Source organism: Notolepis coatsorum, assembly GCF_963971535.1.
Source record: "Notolepis coatsorum genome assembly, chromosome: 17".
In the NCBI taxonomy this organism is placed as follows: domain Eukaryota; kingdom Metazoa; phylum Chordata; class Actinopteri; order Aulopiformes; family Paralepididae; genus Notolepis; species Notolepis coatsorum.
The window spans coordinates 101,283,649-101,303,310 of record NC_140181.1 but is presented as its reverse complement, the minus strand read 5'-3'; the positions used below and the strand labels follow the sequence as shown (position 1 = coordinate 101,303,310).

The following is a 19,662-nucleotide window of genomic DNA, read 5'->3' as shown; positions in this document are numbered from 1 at the left end:
GTAAGTAAGTAAGTAAGTAAGTAAGTAAGTAAGTAAGTAAGTATGTAAGCTTATGCATGTTATATGTTGTCCATATTTGGAGGCCATTATTTGTTATTTGTGATCAGGCTCCCTCCAAAAGCTTTAAATAGCTTCTTGGGAGACCTGTCACACGCACACAATTTTGAGGATGATGTTCCTACGATGATGACGTGTATCGTATTGTGTGTGTGTGTGTGTGTGGATACATTCAAAAATAAAAATTAATTCAATTCAAATTCTAATTCAGAGGACTCACACTCCTGCAGCGACGCACTCCAGGAGCAGCTCGTCCCCCTGCAGGACGACGATGGTACTGGACGAGCCAGAGGGAGACAGCCAGGTGGGGCCGGCCTCAGCCACCATGCGGGCTGTGGAGAGAACACAGCAAAACACACGACTCACACACACAGCTTGCAGCTTATTCCAAGGAGCTTTGTTTGACAACGAGATTATACTGATAAGCAGTGCCGGCGGCGGTTGGGCTGGGCAAAGTGAGCAGTCGCCCGGGGCCCCACAGGCCGCTAGGGGTGCCTGTGCCAGGCGACTGTCATGGAGTGTCATGAAAAAACTTGGCTGAAAATACTTGATCATAGGTAGGTAGGTAGGTAGGTAGGTGGAGGAGGTGTGATGCTTTTTCCTTTTTTCTTTTTATCTACTTTTTCTCCCCATTTTCTATTTTTCTCCCTTCCCCAATTTCGTATTGTCCAATTCTCCCCTCCCCTGTCTTGAACGCTGTTAGGCCATGCCTCCCGCAAGCCGGCTGCAATGTGGACGAAGCCTTGCATCACGTGTCCCCTCGAGGAGGCAGCCGTCGCATCTTTTCAGCTGCACAGCGTGATCTCTCAGCGGCGAGGGTCTGCGTGGGAGGGACACGCCGCCCTCGTTGCTTCCTGATTCTACTGGTGTGATGCTTTTTCCAAGTTAAACATTGATGTTATTCTTTCTAATCTAAAGCGTGGATGACGTTTCAGTCTGTTGACCTTCATCGGACCTCATCTCAAGATCACCCATGGTAACATCTCGTCCTACTACCATGGTGTCCACTATTTCGAGGATGAACCTCTCTAGTTGTTAAGACCAGGGAAGTAGCCTGCTCCTGAAAATACTTGATTGTCAGCACTCCCTGATGACACCCTCTCATGTTTGCTAGCTCTATCCGGTTAAAATGCCCACAGAGCAGGGACAGAAAGATCATCAATATCCACTGTCATTCTTTGATCTTGTTTCATCCAGATTTTCATCTGTACACGACACAGGAAAACCCTCAGTTAACAGTGTGTCTCGTTTTGCCCGGGATGCCTACTGTAGTTGCTGATGAATAGCATGGGTTAAAGTTTAGTCTGGGACCAAGGTTATACAGGTAGTCTGCTTTTATATCAGTGGCTGCCTTACTGCACAGAAACCAGAGATGACACATCTCTTGACCACAGTGGAAATTACGCTGAATGCTGACTAGGGATGCACGGATCCGATATTGATATCGGATATTGGCCCCGATATGACAAAAATAGCTAGATGGTGTATCGGAGACAATTTACATGTATTTTTTTGAATATATATTTTTTTATTTCTAGTTATTTAATTTTAATAATACTTATCAATTCAGTACATTTATATCTATGTGTTAATTTGTTACATTTTGTTTCACTAAGTTAGGAAAGTAATGTTTTAAGTCAAGCCGGACGAGCCGTAATCGAACCGGGAACCGGGAACATCTGGATTACCAGACGACTGCTCTACCTCCTGAGCCACTGTCGTCCCATAATGGAATGGAATGGAAACGGACAGTACTCCGGGACAGGTGTTAGTTGGCCAACGTGTAGGCTAAACGGTACTGTCCGGTTCCATTCATTGTGCTAAGCTAAGCTACATAGGTGGCCTTAGCTATGTTTCACCCGTTTCAACTGAAGTGGGCCCCACTTGCTAGCAGGGCCCCAGATGGACAAAGCAAACACGCTCTGGATTGGCACTGTGCTAATGTGGATAACTGATGCATGGTGGAAACGCTTGAATCACCAACACAGGAATATGTTTACTGACAAAGTCTTTCACCTTGTAGAAGAAACCGTGCTCCTGTTGTATAAGATAAGGGCCCCATGATCTTGAAACGGGCCCCCTGAACCTTAAGGCCGCCCCTGTTAATCTATTGTGCAGTCGGATAGCGTTCTACTGAACATAGAGAGGAAACTGGTATCTATTCTCTTGTTATTGCCACAATAAATCTGAATGACCGGGTCAAATCTGTGCCACAAAGACCAGAGTCCCCGCTCTTATCTGGAAACATTAAGTGGGAGTATCTAATATACTGTGGCGATGTTGCTTTAGAGATATCCTAATAGGAAAAGGAACACATTTAAGATAATCAATACTAGGGCTGACCCTGACCAGTCAAATAGTCGACTAATCGATCGAAATGAGCCGTAGTCGACTGCCAACCTCTTAGTCGAATGCAAAAAAACTAAAAACTAAAATAAATGTATAATAATATATATATATTTTGTATCATTCTTTCCAAAAGAAAAGAGGCCTAGAAGCGTGGCTAAAATGGTAAATCATAAATGGCTGCATTTATATAGCACTTTTATCCAAAGCGCTTTACAATTTGTTCCTCACATTTTACCCATTCACTCACACATTCACACACCGATGAGTCACAGAGGCGACCATGCAAGGAGCCAACCTGCTCATCAGGAGCAATTAGGGGTTAAGTGTCTTGCTCAAGGACACGTCGACATGCTGCCCGGGAGGAACGGGAATCGAACTGGGAACCTCTGGATTGCCAGATGACTGCTCTACCTCTTGAGCCACTGTCGCCCCTAACGCCCCACTGTCGCTAACGCTGATGGCTAACTGCCTAAGAAAACGGGCACAGAGGCACTGAAAGAGGATTGCACCCGTCTAATGAACACACTAGACAAATATCAAGATGTATCCATCAGTGGACCAATTGCATGCTTTTGCAGAGGACAAGAAGCCTTCAGTCGACTCCTTCAGACATTAAGCACCCCCCACAGCCCAAATGGAATGAAAAAAAAAAAAGAAAAAAAAAGTATTTATATATTATATATATTAGGGGTGTAAAGGTACACGTATCCATATCGAACCGTTTCAGTGTGTACCGTACCGTACCGAATGGCTGTGTAGTGTACCGAACGAATACAACGGTATGTTAACCACTAACGACCGCCCACCGGGGGCTGTTTTTTCCACAATCTAATATAATTATTATTATTATTATTATTAAAAAAAATGTACAAGTCGATTATTAATTTCAATATAGAATATTAGTTGACAGCCCTACAAGTACAATTAGTTACTGCACACTACATCACCCCTGAGTGGAACATGGAAAGCCAAACTTTCCCCCACTGTACTGAAAAACCGTACCGAACCGTGACTTCAAAACCGAGGTACGTACCGTACCGTGGTTTTTGTGTACCATTACACCCCTAATATATATATACTTTTTTTTACATTCTACCAGTCGGCTATCTGCAATTTTTGGCCAATCAAAGTCAACAAAGTATACAAATCCTTAGTCGGGGACAGGCCTAATCAATACTCACTAGTGAGGACTTTAACAACCACCGGCATCTTCTGCTGGATGATGTTCTTGTAGGGGAAGCGGGCGTTGCAGCAGAAGTCTGCGATAGAGTCGTTGATGACGACGTTGGAGAAATAGAGGTCTCCGTTCACGCCCATGGACACCCTGCGGTCCTGCCGCACCGGCTGCATGGTGGGGAACGCCGTCTGGATGGGCCAGCTGAAAGGTCGCGCATATGAACCTGAAATAGAAAATTCATGGGAATTGTGTGTGGAAGTTACCAGGTGTGAACTCACATGGCTGAGAAGATGGTTCACTCTTTCAAAGGCCTGGATCTCATATTGGTTAGAGTGTTATCAGCACGTTTCATAGGACATTGATTGAAAAGTATCGGCTCGATTTGTACAAGTTATGGCTTATTTTGAAAGTATGAACCTGTAGTTTCATATTATGTAAAAAAAGAAAAATGTGAAAATCCCCAGAAAGTCCCCAGAAAGGGGGGGGGGGGGGGGTGAAAGTCGCCCAGACCTTAAGGTCAAAGGTCAAGGTCAAATAGATTTATATAGCACATTTTTTAAACAACCGCGGTTGACCAAAGTGCTGCACAATATAAAGTACAAAAGTAGTGTAAATACAATACAAATACAAGGTGCACAACTGAAATAGTACAGCAACCAGTACTACACATAAAAATGCTATATAAAATTCACAGTCAAAAAAGAAACACGGATGTAGCTCAACCTGAATGAAAAGCCGGTGAGAAGAGATGAGTCTTTAATAACAAACACTTAAAAAATCTCTAGGGTTGGCGGCAGATCTAATATGTAAAGGTAAACTGTTCCACAGCCTGGGTGCAGATCTAACATGTGAAGGTAAACTGTTCCACAGCGTGGGGGCAGATCTAACATGTAAAGGTAAACTGTTCCACAGCGTGGGGGCAGATCTAACATGTGAAGGTAAACTGTTCCACAGCCTGGGTGCAGATCTAACATGTGAAGGTAAACTGTTCCACAGCGTGCGGGCAGATCTAATATGTGAAGGTAAACTGTTCCACAGCCTGGGTGCAGATCTAACATGTGAAGGTAAACTGTTCCACAGCCTGGGTGCAGATCTAATATGTAAAGGTAAACTGTTCCACAGCATGGGGGCAGATCTAACATGTGAAGATAAACTGTTCCACAGCGTGGGGGCAGATCTAACATGTAAAGGTAAACTGTTCCACAGCTTGGGGGAAGATCTAATATGTAAAGGTAACTGTTCCACAGCGTGGGGGCAGATCTAATATGTGAAGGTAAACTGTTCCACAGCTTGGGGGCAGATGCAGATCTAACATGTGAAGGTAAACTGTTCCACAGCTTGGGGGCAGATCTAACATGTAAAGGTAAACTGATCCACAGCTTGGGGGCAGATGCAGATCTAATATGTAAAGGGAACTGTTCCACAGCTTGGGGGCAGATCTAATATGTAAAGGTAAACTGATCCACAGCTTGGGGGCAGATGCAGATCTAATATGTAAAGGGAACTGTTCCACAGCTTGGGGGCAGATGCAGATCTAATGTGTATAGGTCAACTGTTCCACAGCTTGGGGGCAGACACCCCAAAGGCTCTGTCACCTGTAGATTTAGAGCCTCAGCCTAGATTTGAGACCATCCGGAAGCAACTGACCTGACGGCCTCAGTGCTCTAGCAGCTGAAGTGTGAACAGGGAGGAGTTCAACTAGGTACTTTAAAAAAAAACATCCACGGTCATTGCATTGGACCCTGTGGTAATGGGACGTATCAAACTTAAACTGTAACTGTCAACTGAAATATATGAGATTTCTTTATTTTATATAATATATATATTATATATATATGTTTTGCTTTTTATTATATATTTAGAAAATTAAATTGTTCCATGATATAAAAAGGAAAACACAATACAATCAATGAATGATGAATATGTCTATGTATTTCTAAGCCCTAGCATGAATAGTCATATTCATATATGTCATAGATTTGTTTTATTTTACAATAGAACCATTACAATAGCCATAATTCCTTTAAAGCTAAACCATGAGATTGGAGAGATGTCTTAATACTGATGAGTTATGGAAGTTAGAAAATGCTTATTTTGTATCTAAAAGTCAAATTCCTCAGAATCTACAGTATGTTCATAAAGCTAGACTTGATGTGGTCACAGATTGGGCCTTAATTGGTAGGGTGTTTTTGCATCTGGATTGCAACTTTAATATCAATATGATGATATGAAAACACCTCTCCCAGAGTTTTAAGCTAGGCTAGTAGTCCGTATTTGCTTCCATTCATTTGTGCTAAGCTAGGCTAGCGTGCAGCTGGATAGCTTTATACTGAACACAGAGAGGAAATTGGTATCAATGCAGCTAGCCTAGCTTAGCACAAATTAATGGAAGCAAATACGGACTACTAGCCTAGCTTAAAACTTTGGGAGAGGTGTTTTTGGAAAAAAGCTATGCTAGCTGATCCATATTGTGCTTCCATTCATTATTTTGTGCTAGCAAGGTTGGCTTGCACTATTGAAGGCACAGAGAGGAAATTGGTATCTATCTTCTTGTTTGACTCTGATAATAATAATAATAATGTTGGCGTTTTCCTTTAAAGGTCCCATGTCTTATAAATTGCCTTTTCCAGTGTTTAGCATTGTTTTCTAGCAATGTGGGATTGTATCAATGGGGTCTGTGTCTCTAATTCTTATTTTGGCTCATCAGTCTAGTCTCGATGTCACGAGATCCTCCCCCACTGAACTAAGCCATTCTGATTTGACTGTTTTGCTGACGTGAATAAGGCACTGATCTGCATAGCTCAGCCCCTATTAATGAAAGTTCATCTTTTCACGAAGAGATAGGTTATTATTACCGTATAGGTCCTCAATGCCAGTACTTGATACCGTCGTCATACATCTGCTTTGTACAGTATAGTTCACCTCAGTGTGCTTCCTAAACCTTTACACAGGTGCTAAGAAGAGGAGTGTAGAGAGAGCCACTCACAGCTGGACATCCAGTAGGTTTCAGGTTTGGGTGGGCCTGGGGGAGGGTCACAGGTCAGGACCAGGGGCAGCCCAACGCTCACCACCACCGGCTCCTGGATCTCCCTCGGCCAGAGTGGGGCCCCTACAATAGATACAGGGGAGTATGTCACTTCACCATGTTTCATTATTCTGGAGGACTGAACTGTAGGAATAAAAAAATTAAAAAGTGTATACTTCTTCCTACTCCTTTTTCGAACAGGGTAAACTATGATTTGTTTATCTGTTTATCTTTTTGTTGTCTTATCTTTTGTATATTATGTCAAATGAACAGATATATTTTAGTACTTAATTAATGAAATTTGTTCATTCATTCATCATATTATAACTTTCAATCATAGTTTGTCACTGATTATGCTAATGGTTTTCTCATAATCATGCTAATCTACTCTGTCAGATCATCCGCCGCCATGGCCTCAGTTTCCACTCCTACGCAGACGACACACAACTATACCTCTCCACCAAACCATCCACCCAGCTCCCCCCACGCTCCCTTGTCAACTGCCTCCACGAAATAAAAACCTGGATGTCATCTAACCTCCTCAAACTGAATAAACAATAAAACTGAGCTCATGGTTGTGGCACCCAAGGCCCTGCTCCGGAAGGTTGGGGATCTCACCCTGGACATAGACGGCTGCTCCATCTGCCCTTCCCCAAAGGTCTGCAACCTGGGCGTCATCCTGGATGCCACCCTTTCCTATCAAGTCCATGTCAGTTCAGTCACTAAATCTGCCTTCTACCATCTCAGAAATATCTCCAGACTCCGACCATCACTTTCCGACTCCACAGCTGAGACCCTCATCCATGCCTATGTCACCTCCCGCCTGGACTACTGCAACGGGGTCCTGTCCGGGGTTCCAAGCAAAACCCTGGACAGGCTCCAGTATGATCTCAAAACTCAGCTGCCAGGGTTCTAACCCGCACCAAACCCTGGCAGCACATCACCCCCAACCCTCATCCACCTCCACTGGCTCCCCATCAAATCATGCATCACCTACAAAACCCTCCTGCTCACTTACAAGTCCCTCCATGCTCTGGCACCTCAGTACCTCATTGACCTCCTACACCCCCACACTCAGTCACAGTCCCTGCAATTCTCAGACATTGGTCAGCTCTCCATTCCCCAAACCAGACTGCAGACCTTTGGGGACAGAGCTTTCAGCGTGGCAGCTCCCGCCCTCTGGAACTCCCTCCCCGCAGAACTCCGCAACGCCCCAACTCTCGACTCCTTCAAAAAACTCCTTAAAACCCACCTCTTCAACATGGCCTTTGACCCCTAATTTCTTACATTGAATGTTGTGTCTGTCCACCATGTTTGTTATTGTTGTTTTCCCCCCAAAGCAACCTTGGGTTTTATGAAAGACGCTATATAAAACCAAGTTATTATTATTATTACTTATTCACCTGCATCACCCATATTACTCTGTATGATAGCATGTACAATAATGCTGTATATATATATATATATATATATATATATATATATATATATAATATATACACATCTGTCTGTACATACCCCTTACGCGTCAATACTTTTACCAACTAACTTGCATTTTTCCACGATCTGATTGGCCACTGACGTTTCTGGTCATGTGACATCTGCGCCAATCGTGTGACACCTTTTTCTATCACTGGTTAAGCTTAGGCACTCTTTCGAAGTTGGTTAAGGTTAGAGTTTGTCTTAGAGCAGGGCGATAGAACACCAGCCCTGATTCCAAACTCTAACCTTAACCAACTTCGAAAGTGTCGCCAAAGCTTAACCAGTGATATAACTAGGCGTTAGGTAGTTTGCAGGCTGTTAGAGGCGGAAATAGGCGCAGAAACAGGTGTCACGCGATTGGCGCACATGTCACATGACCAGAAACGTCAGTGGCCAATCAGATCGCAGAACGCAAACGCGGAACTGGAAGTTTGTTGGTAAAAGTATAGACGCATCCCTTACCTACTCTTACTAGTTACAGTGCTGGCCAGTATGACCTACTACTACCATACTGTCTTTATACCTGTATCACTGAAAATAGTAATACTACAACTCTGTACATACATCAGATTAGCACTACACTATTTCATACCCGGATTAATCACCTGCACATTGCAGTGGCGTGCACAGCTAGGGCTGAAGGGGGGCTTGAGCCCCCTTCCCCTCCAAAAAAAATATATATATATTTTATTTCAAATATGAAGACGAAATGTAGCTATACTACTATCCACAAAAAAATATGAAGACGGAAATGTATACTACTATCCACCGGAAGAATATACCTTATATATTTTTTAAGTAGCCCGCATGCACCCCCCCCCCCCCCCCCCACATCCCCCCCCCCCCCCCCCCGAGCCCCTGCCCCCCAAATTGTCTGTGCACCACGCCCCAGGGTACATCGTATATCACTATGCACTTTACTATACACATTTGCACTCTGGTTGGATGCCAAACTTCTTTTCGTGCCAAACTGTACTTGTGCTGTACAGTAAATTTTTATCGAATCTAATCTAAATGCTACACCTCTCTCTGTATCATAATAAACGGCATAGTGAACTCACTCGAGATTCGTAGTCTTATCTTATTGGAATATGCAGATCCGTATTCGTTGGAGGCGATACACTGGTACTCAGCCTCGTAGTCCTCCGGCTCGTTCCAGGCATAGATGTCCAGTGTCCCCGACCGCCGGCGCATTGATGTCTGGGCGTCACGCGCCACGTTGAAATACTTCCCATTCCGCCTCCACGAGAAGCTTAGTGACGAGAACAACATAGCATACATGAATAGTCATTTAGCAGAGAATGCACTACATCTCTCTACCTAATGTTTTGCATTTTTGCATTTTGTTTGCATTTTGTACTTTAGTTTTGGATATCGATGGTTGAAACGCAAAACCTCCTATCTGAAGAAAACAAAAAAAACGTGTTGAATGCAATTTTTTTTAAGGATACCCAATACAATACACTGCTTTTTATATCTTGACTGTCTTACAGACAGACTGAATAGGTGCAGATAGGATGTTTCTCATCATCCAAAGTGAAATAAAGAAAAATCTGAAATCTTGCAGATAGGAGGTTTTGCGTTTCAGCCATTGATGTTGTATATTTTGTATAGTCTTTGGTCTTTATTCTTTTACTTTCTTTTTACTGTATGAAGCACATTCTCTGGAGGCTCATACAGAACCAAGCATTTCACTGTAATGTACATGTTAGTCCAAAATGTTCTTCCTACGTCAGCTGAGGAAGTTCAGGCTGCCGAGGACTGTGATGGTCCAGTTCTACACCGCCATCATCCAGTCCATCCTCACCCTCTCCATCATCACCTGGTTCCCTGCAGCCACGGTCAGGGACAAGGCCAAGCTGCAGCGGGTGATACGATCAGCGGAGAGGGTGACCGGCTGCCCCCTTCCCTCCCTCGAGTCCCTACATTCCACCAGGGCCTTGAGGAGGGCGAGGAAGATCATGGCAGACCCCGCCCACCCGGGTCACGGCCTCTTCATTATGCTCCCCCACGGCAGACGGCTACGGCTTCCCAAGACATTAAAGTCCTGCCATAGACTCAGCTTCTTCCCCTCAGCAGCTCGCCTGGTAAATGAGTCAGGTGTCCCCCTGCTCCCCCTCTCCCCCCCTCTATGACGAGCTGCTAGGGCTGGACCTCTGGACTTGAACTGTGCTGCACTGTATCCATGTCCTCTACCACTGCACTTTACTGTCTTATTGTTGTCTCACTGTTCTGTCCTGTTTTGCACTTATTTATTTATCATTATTATTATGTTCCTATTTGTGAAAAAAAATTGTTTTTGTCTCTTACATTGGATGTGGGTTTCCTTTGGCTTCACATTCTATCACCATGGTGTCTTTGGCGTCGACGACGTGATCCTTCAAGGACTGCTTTATGATGGTTGGTGGCTGTCTGACTGCAGGTGAAGGAATAAAACACTGGTTATGCTTTATATTAAGTCTCACCAATTAATGCTTTTCTGAGTTGTAATTAAACAGTAATTAACCATAGTAGTAACATATAATAATACTAATAATGGCTTGGATTTATATACCGCTCTTCATGACACCCAGAGCGCTTCACAGAGTCCATTATTCGTTCATACACAGTCATACCGTCATAGCCATATCAGTTCCTTACGTATTTTCCATATAATAATATATTCCTTTATTGATCCCCTTGGGAAAATGTATTTCTTATGTATTCATTTGACCCATTACATTGGCCGTGGTCAACTAATATGCTAAAATGTTAATTACTAGACTACCTCGTTGAACTTCTGCGGTCAGGCAAGCGCTACCGGAGTCTCATGGTCAGTACAGAGAGACTCAGAAGGAGCTTCTATCCCCAGGCCATCAGGATGCTCAATGACTCCATGTAACAACCCATCATGTACACTCATTGCACACACATCCACATGCACACACTTGCTTTTAAACAAACACTCACCTAAACACTCACTTTAGACACTTTAACACTACATTATATTTATCTATTATTAAAGAGATTTGCACTACATTCATACCTCATACCTAGGTTGTACTTTAGATTGTATATTGTACTGTATATTGTATGTATATTGTATATTCCTCTTTACTTACTTTTTAATTTTTAATTTTTTACTTACGTTTTACTTACTTTCTTACTTACTTTTTTTGTACTGTATGAAGCACACTCTCAGGGGCTCACGCAGAACCAAGCATTTCAATGTAAAGTATGTGTATTTTATTGTGATAATTAATAAACAAACTTGAAACTTGAACTATCTGGTTGCTTGGTAACATATATCTTCTTCATTATAAGAGCTATGCCAATATGTTAGTTACTGGTTTGTGTATGTTGTGGATACAATGCATTAGTTAACACTGTAGTTTGTGATGAATTAATATGTATTTAATATGTCAGCATATTGGTTGACCATGGTCTAAGCATAGTTAATAGGGAACTAATTCCATTAAACTATCAAATATGTTACTACATGGCTAGAACCTGCTTATTACTACCTAAGCATTACTTGGTGCACGGTAATATAAAGTGATTACTGTATCAGGCACTTCTCTTCAAGAGGGCGATATAGATCAGGCCATCAGGAGGCTCAATGACTCTGTGCAACACTAACCCATCCATCTACATTCACTGCACACACTCACCTTTAACATTCACTTTAAACACTTTAAACACCACACCATATTTTATATATTTATTACAAAACGATTTGCACTACACCCATACCTCATTTTAGCATTTTTTTTTATGTTTGCATTTTGTACCTCATTGTTTGCATTTTATACTTAATTTTGTACTTTAGGTTGTACTTTAATATTGTATATATATTGTAAATTTTTATTTTAGACTTTATTCTTTTAACTTTTTTACTGTATGAAGCACAATCCCAGGAGGCTCATAATAATAATAATAATAATTCATTTAATTTATATAGCGCTTCTCAATAACCCGAAGTCGCTGACAGTAGTCGGGAGCAGGGGTACAAACAAAGAGGCGAAAGCAAAGAAACAAAACAAAACAACAAAGAAACAAAAACAAAGGAACATGAGACCATGGGGGGAACGGGGGAGACAGCCTGATGGCACAAAAAAAAGACTAGAGACATATCGATCAGGTTGGAGGGGATACAGAACCAGAACCATTTCAACCAAGCATTTCACTGTAATGTACATTATAATTGACAAATAAAACAAAACTTGAACTTGAACATCATACAGCTGGGTAATGGGTTCACAATGGGTCATTGCCTTACTTTCCAGTGGGATGTCCAAAGCAGATACAGTCCACCATAAGAGTAGCAGTAGGGTTGGTTTGACCAGCATCTCTACAGCGCATGGAATCCAGCAATTCTACGGGGTCTGGTAAATGTTCCTGTTATCAAAATCAAAACACGGGGAAAAGAAATGCCACTTTTTCAATCCATCGGACATTCATTTTGTGCCAACAGCCATAAGACTGAAAGATGTCATGCGTTTCCCCGCTCGCTCCGATCACTCCCACTCTAGTTCTCATAATCACACTCTCCAACACAGATCGTCTTTGTTGTTGTCTTCACCCAGCACCTCTGCTAGCACTAGACCACAGTTCAAACCTTGCCTCGAGAAAACTACTGTATCCCATCCATGGAAATGGTAAATGGTGCATTTATATATAGCAGCTTTTATCCAAAATGCTTTGCTATTTGTTCCTCACACTTTCACAAACTGATGGCAGAAGCAACCATGCAAGGTGCCAACCTGCTCATCGGGAGCAGTTAGGGGTTAAGTGTCTTTCCCAAGGACACTTCGACACGCTGCCCGGAAGGAGCGGGAATCGAACCGGGAACCTCCGGATTACCAGACGACCTCCATTTTACTGTTGGCTCCCTTTTTTACTTTTTAATTTAAATGTTTTAACTGTTATCTTAAGTTCTGATTTTATTGTTTGTCTACCTCATTGCTTTGCTCCTTTCTTAACATTTGAACTCTTTTATTGTGTGTCCATTTTATGTTTGTCTATTTCATCTGTCTGTCTGTCTGTCTGTCTATCTATCTATCTATCTATCTATCTATCTATCTATCTATCTATCTATCTATCTATCTATCTATCTATCTATCTATCTATCTATCTATCTATCTATCTATCTATCTATCTATCTATCTATCTATCTATCTATCTATCTATCTATCTATCTATCTATCTATCTATCTATCTATCTATCTATCTATCTATCTATCTATCTATCTATCTATCTATCTATCTATCTATCTATCTATCTATCTATCTATCTACAGTATCTATCTAACCATAAGTTATGCAACAATAATTTCCCCACAGGGAATAATAATTTTTAACTTTATTTCAAAATAATAAAGTTGTACTTTTAAATGTCTTACTAAAACTGTTGAAACCACAAACCACAAATCACATAAGATTGTTAGTACATAGTACGGTCGTTACAAGCTGTTATAAGCTATAAATTACAGTATAAGCTATTCCCTGGTGCATAGTTGCCATAATAAACATACCTTTTGCATAATCCTCAGATCTCAGATCAGTTAACCCTCCTCCCCGTCTCCTTGGACTTCCAAATGCATTGATAACGCCAGTTCCACAATCAGTTCCTCCTGTTAATTTGAGTTCCGTCAGTAAGTATCCTGGTTTCTGGAGTACTGCCGCACGCGGTGTATCACTTCATTCACTGCAGTCATTAAAAAAAAGCAGGGAAGAATTCTGGAACAACGGCAATAGAGTCACTGTCTGTCACGGCCACTTACACTCACTGCCCACCCATCCATCTCATGAATAGTGAATGAATCCCATACACCACCTCCACCTCACCCACATCACTGTCCTCGCTTAAAGGTGCTGGAAGCGGTATTTCTTGTTAAAACAAGTGTTAACTAGGTCTACATTCCGACGGCCATCGCTGATATAGAGTTAGTTTGGTCAGTATGGGTCTCCAACATGGGTACAAATGTAACAGTACTGTCTATCTGTATATCATGTTTGTCATAAATGTCATGATATATATCTGTATATCTGTATGTTGTGTATTATATGTCATAAATGTCATTATGAATTGAAAATGGGGGACCCTGATGTAAACAAGACGAATGTCTTTCTCTGGTCTGCATCCCCTTAACAATTATGTGTATTGAGCTGTACTGTATTGTACACATTCTGCAATCTGTTAATAACGTTTTCAATCAATCAATCAATCAATCTCCCAGTCACGCCACTCTGCAGTAAACAGGAAATCTTCTGGTATCCCGTCGCCACTTTATCCAATCAGGAGAGAGAACCCTAGATGTTTTCTTTTTTGATTTCAAGGAATCTTGCCAAGCCAAATTAGCTTATTGTACTGACAGATTATTTGTCTTGTTTCAAGCATATTATTTGCTTAAAACTAGTCTTTATTACTAGTTTTCTCCTGATTGGATAACGTGGATATGAGACACCAGGATGTTCTGTTTACTGGAGAGAGGAGAGACTGGGAGACCCATGTAATGAGTCTATAACAGAGAGAGAACCATGGAATCTGAGAATCTGAATGTTGAGCTATTATTATGTACTAGTGTAGACCACTTATTTTAACAAAAAGAAATACCACTTACAGCACCTTTAACAATGACAATCAAGAGTGTCCCTGTTTGCAAACACAAACCATACAGGACAACAACTAAAGCTGAATGAGAAACGAGTACAGTAGCCCCCGCTTTGGGGAGAGGCCAAAAGATGTGGCCATTACTTCCTCAGACGTTGTATCAACTCATGACAGACGGGAGCGACAGACTGCTGACTGTCAAATGACTGTGTAAAAACACAAAGGCAGAATGACATAGAATGTGAACGAGTTTACTTTAAACGCGAATAGTTTTTTGCTTGAACTTTGCCACAACCTCATTCAATGTGTTTCGTCGGTAAACACAGAAACACTCCGGTGGGCCCTAATGAAAACACGACTCTGCTCAATTTACATTCTTGTTGGTTACGATGACATCAAAATGTGGGTTTTATTGTTGGCTGCCTGGGACGCAGGGTACAGAGAGCATGAATGCAATACTTGTTTCTCTCGTATAAATATTTACATGTGACAAATCTCTCGTCATATGATTTCAGCACAATAGCTGCGACGACAGGGGAGGAGATAGCATCCGAGTACATTCAGATCTCTTTCGATAATACGACCGCATGGTCATCATAACTACACATTTCTTGAGCTTTTGTAACGTATATAACCTTGAATCTTTGGTCTCCCACAAGCACCCCTCCCCCCTCTCTGTCTCCCATCTCCCACTTTTAAAAATAATCTTAAATTGTATTTAACACTGTAAAGTATTTCTTTTTTTAATTTCTTTTTTCTGTTTCTGTGCTTGCATGTCATTTTAGCCATCTTAATTGTTAGTTTCATTATGCATTGTGTGTTGAGTACTGACTTTTAATCATTTTGTTTTGCAATAATAATTGTTTTTGTATGTTTTGTGTGGACCCCAGGAAGACTAGCTGGTTGCTATGGCACCAGCTAATGGGGATCCGTAATAAAATAAAATAAAATCAAAATCAAATCGTCAAAACCAATGTGCATATTTCCACCGCAGTTCGGCACAGACAGATGGTACAGTCGAGCCATTCAGATGAATATCATCAAGAGGAAAAGGTCATTGCCGTTCAGCCCAGAGGATCCTGCAAGGGGGGGGAGAGACATACTTCTTTCCCTAGACACAGCAGCACACAGGACCCAGGCTCAGGGGAAGCTGTGATTGTGGGAGACAAAAGCTGTCTCAAGGCCTCCACAGAGCCCTGACCTGTGTAGGTGGCGTTGACACCCACATACTGTAGGACTGCATACACTGGTATAAATGAAATGAATAGCCTTTGGTATACTGATAACAAAACAATAAAAGAATAAAACTATGGGGATAGGAGAGTCTACATTTCATGGAATGATTATAGCGTATAATAATAAACAGAATATGACTTAGTGGAACTGACTTCAAAATGGAAAACATTTCATTTTGCATAATTCATCGTCAGGGCTTTCTCTTTTTTTTAAATCATCCACACGTTTCCAGAGGGGGGGGGGGGGGTGCAGCTCTGATGTAAGCAGTGTAGACTGTAAGCAATACAGAGAACTATTGCTATAGCCCCCCACCCTCCCATCTCCATGACTGAAACCGGAGTCGCCTCTCACACACAGGAAACAAAAGCAGAAAAGTATGTTGGGCCACTTGGCTCCGGCGTGGGCTTCTCTCTCTCCCCGTGCTTTCAGCTGAAGCAGGAGGCCTGACAGAGAGCCGCCGTGACCAGTGCCATGCACCAGACTGCACAGTCCAAGGGCCGGAGAGAGAGAGAGGGGGGGGGGGGGGGGGGGGGGGGGGGGACAGCGGTAGCTCCGCGATGACAACAAGAGGGTCTCTATGTCCCACACGGGTCCCCTCTGGCACGTGTGCCCAGGACTTGGGTAAGAGCAGATGGCATTGTGGGAGTGTTTCACCACACAAGCTGCCTGTTGAGAGGACTCAGGGACCAGCCATCGTTCAGATTATAACGTCACGTATCATCTGGGAGTAGAGGACGGGGGTAGGAGAGAGGTTCCTGTTGAGAGGCAGGACCCTATATTATTATATACAAAGAAGTATTCTCCACGCAGTACACTCACAACGTGTATACTGTACATGAGATGTACTGTAACCCAGCCGTTTATGGCAGGTGACCCCATATTGAGGTCAGAGGATTCCTGTGATCTCAAGCGTTTAAAGATCCTGGTGTTTTGGGTATAGGCCTATTGCATAACATATATTTTTTTATTCTTGTAAATATTTATATAATAATAATAATAATAATAATAATAATAATAATAATAATAATAATAATAATAATAATAATAATAATAATAATAATAATAATAATAATAATAATAATAATAATAATAATAATAATAATAATAATAATAATAATAATAATAATAATAATAATAATAATAATAATAATAATAATAATAATAATAATAATAATAATAATAATAATAATAATAATAATAATAATAATAATAATAATAATAATAATAATAATAATAATAATAATAATAATAATAATAATAATAATAATAATAATAATAATAATAATAATAATAATAATAATAATAATAAACTGTATTTGTATAGCATCTTTCATACATGAATTGCAGCTCAAAGTGCTTCACAGCAGTAAAAAAGACATAAAATGAGCAGATCAATGCATAATCTACAAACTATAACTTCACTCACACACCTCGACCCTCCAGACGGGGTGGAGGCACTGGCCTCATGACATCTCCTTCATGGGCTACAAACCTAACGCAACTCCCAGAACTGTCACTCTCCTCCCTCGAATATCATGCAGTATCTGTCTCTAATCCTTTCAATCTCACCATTGTTACACTCTATCGCCCTCCAGGTCCCCTCGATCACTTCACAGATGAGCTGGACATGCTTCTAAGCTCCTTACCGGAAGATGGTACCCCGCTCCTTCTATTGGGCGACTTCAACCTGCCTGACTCATCTCAGTCGGTCCCAGTGGTCTCCCTCCTACAACAATTTGACCTGACTCCCACTGCCATGCCTCCCACCCACAAAGCAGGCAACTCCTTGGATCTCATATTTTCCCGTAACTCCAGCATCATTAACACCACGGTAACTCCCCTACATGTATCTGACCATTCCTTCATATCCTTCTCACTAACTCTCATGCTTAACCGAAAAGTCTTCACCCCAACTCAAACCGTCTCACTCAGACGCAACCTGCCCTCCCTATCCCCCTCCACCCTCTCCTCTGACATAATATCCGCTCTACCTTTGAGTGACACCGTCTCTGCTCTCCCCACAGAGATGGCAACCTCCACCCTCCTCTCAGCCCTTGCAACCTCCTTCGACAAGCTCTGTCCCCTCGTTGAGAAACCTGCCCGCCGTTCCCCACCCAGTCCATGGCTGACGGATGCAGTGAGAGAACAAAGACAGGTCCTGAGAGCGGCTGAGAGGAAGTATAGAAAGTCACGCCTCACTGCTGACATCGACACATATCACAACCTCTTGTTAACATTCTCCAAAACCATTACTAATGCCAAAGCTTCTTTCTTTCACCATAGGATCGAGGCCTCTGCCAAGAATCTTCGCAAACTGCATGCTACCATGTCCTCCCTCCTCACTCCCCCCCCCCACCTCCTCCTCCCTCATCTTTTTCTGCCGAAGACTTTGCGATCTTCTTTGAGGAAAAAGTGGAGAACATCCGCAGCTCCTTCTCCCAACCCCCACCCATTCCAAACGCTGAATCGAGAACCTCATCCTTCACTCTGTCATCTTTCTCTCCCATTACAGAAGCCGAGACCCTGACACTGGTAACGTCGAACCGCCCGACTACATGCCAGCTGGACCAGCTACCCTCCCCACTCCTCCAGACCATAGCACCGGACATCCTCCCATTCCTAACTGCAACCATCCACTCCTCACTCAACTCGGGGGTGGTCCCCACCTCCCTAAAACAAGCCAGAGTCACGCCCCTCATAAAAAAACCAACCCTGAACCCCACCGTCATAGCCAACTATCGTCCTGTCTCTCTTCTCTCCTTCCTTTCTAAAACACTTGAACGTGCTGTATCCAACCAACTTACTGCTTATCTCTTACAGAATGACCTCCTAGACCCCAATCAGTCTGGCTTCCGGACTGGCCACTCCACAGAAACGGCCCTCATTGCGGTCACAGAGGCACTTCACTTAGCAAAAGCGAAAGGCCTCTCCTCTGTCCTGATTCTACTAGATCTATCTGCAGCCTTCGACACAGTCAACCATCAGATCCTCCTCGCGGCCCTCGCAGGAATGGGAGTGGCTGGATCTGCACTGACATGGCTGACATCATACCTCAATGACCGCTCCTACCAAGTGTCATGGAGAGGGACTCTGTCGGCCACCCGCCCCCTCCGGACGGGTGTCCCCCAGGGCTCGGTCCTAGGACCCCTTCTCTTCTCCCTCTACACTAAATCACTGGGTAACATTATCACGTCTCATGGCTTCTCATATCATTGTTATGCCGATGATACTCAACTCTTCCTCTCCTTCCCTCCCTCAGATATCCACGTCTCTGAGCGGATCTCGGCCTGTCTGTCCGACATCTCCGCCTGGATGACGACCAACCACCTCAAACTGAACCTAAGCAAAACAGAATTGCTCCACCTGCCGGCCAAATCCTCCCCCCTGACCGACCTCTCCATCACAGTCGAGAATGCAGCTGTGACCGCGTCGCCGACCGCCAAGAACCTTGGTGTTGTCCTCGACGACCAGTTGAACTTCTCTGCTCACATCGCAGCGACAACCAGAACCTGCAGATTCCTCCTGAGCAACGTCAGAAGGATACGCCCCTTCCTGACAAAAGAAGCCACCCAACTCCTCGTCCAATCAACAGTCATCTCCCGCCTCGACTACTGCAACGCACTGCTAGCTGGCCTCCCGGCCACTGCCACCAAGCCTATTCAACTCATTCAAAACGCAGCGGCCCGCCTGATCTCAAACCTACCAAAGTCGGCCCATGTCACCCCACTTCTTAGGGACCTGCAC

At 42.8% G+C, this 19,662-nt stretch overlaps 1 protein-coding gene across 1 annotated transcript in view; it reads right to left on the bottom strand.

Moving 5' to 3' along the window:
• Positions 1-13,640, bottom strand: part of nfascb (neurofascin homolog (chicken) b) — a gene marked incomplete at its 3' end in the record, with an annotated part of 89,525 nt that extends 75,885 nt beyond the window's left edge. The window contains exons 1-7 of the mRNA XM_084332962.1: positions 13,604-13,640; positions 12,349-12,467; positions 10,401-10,506; positions 9,152-9,342; positions 6,570-6,692; positions 3,588-3,806; positions 278-389 (exon numbers count right to left, since the gene is read on the bottom strand). Coding sequence (XP_084189088.1) covers positions 278-389; positions 3,588-3,806; positions 6,570-6,692; positions 9,152-9,342; positions 10,401-10,506; positions 12,349-12,418 — 821 coding nt within the window. The 5' untranslated portion in view covers positions 12,419-12,467; positions 13,604-13,640. The remainder of the gene's footprint in view (positions 1-277; positions 390-3,587; positions 3,807-6,569; positions 6,693-9,151; positions 9,343-10,400; positions 10,507-12,348; positions 12,468-13,603) is intronic.
• Between the last annotated feature and the right edge of the window lie 6,022 nt (positions 13,641-19,662).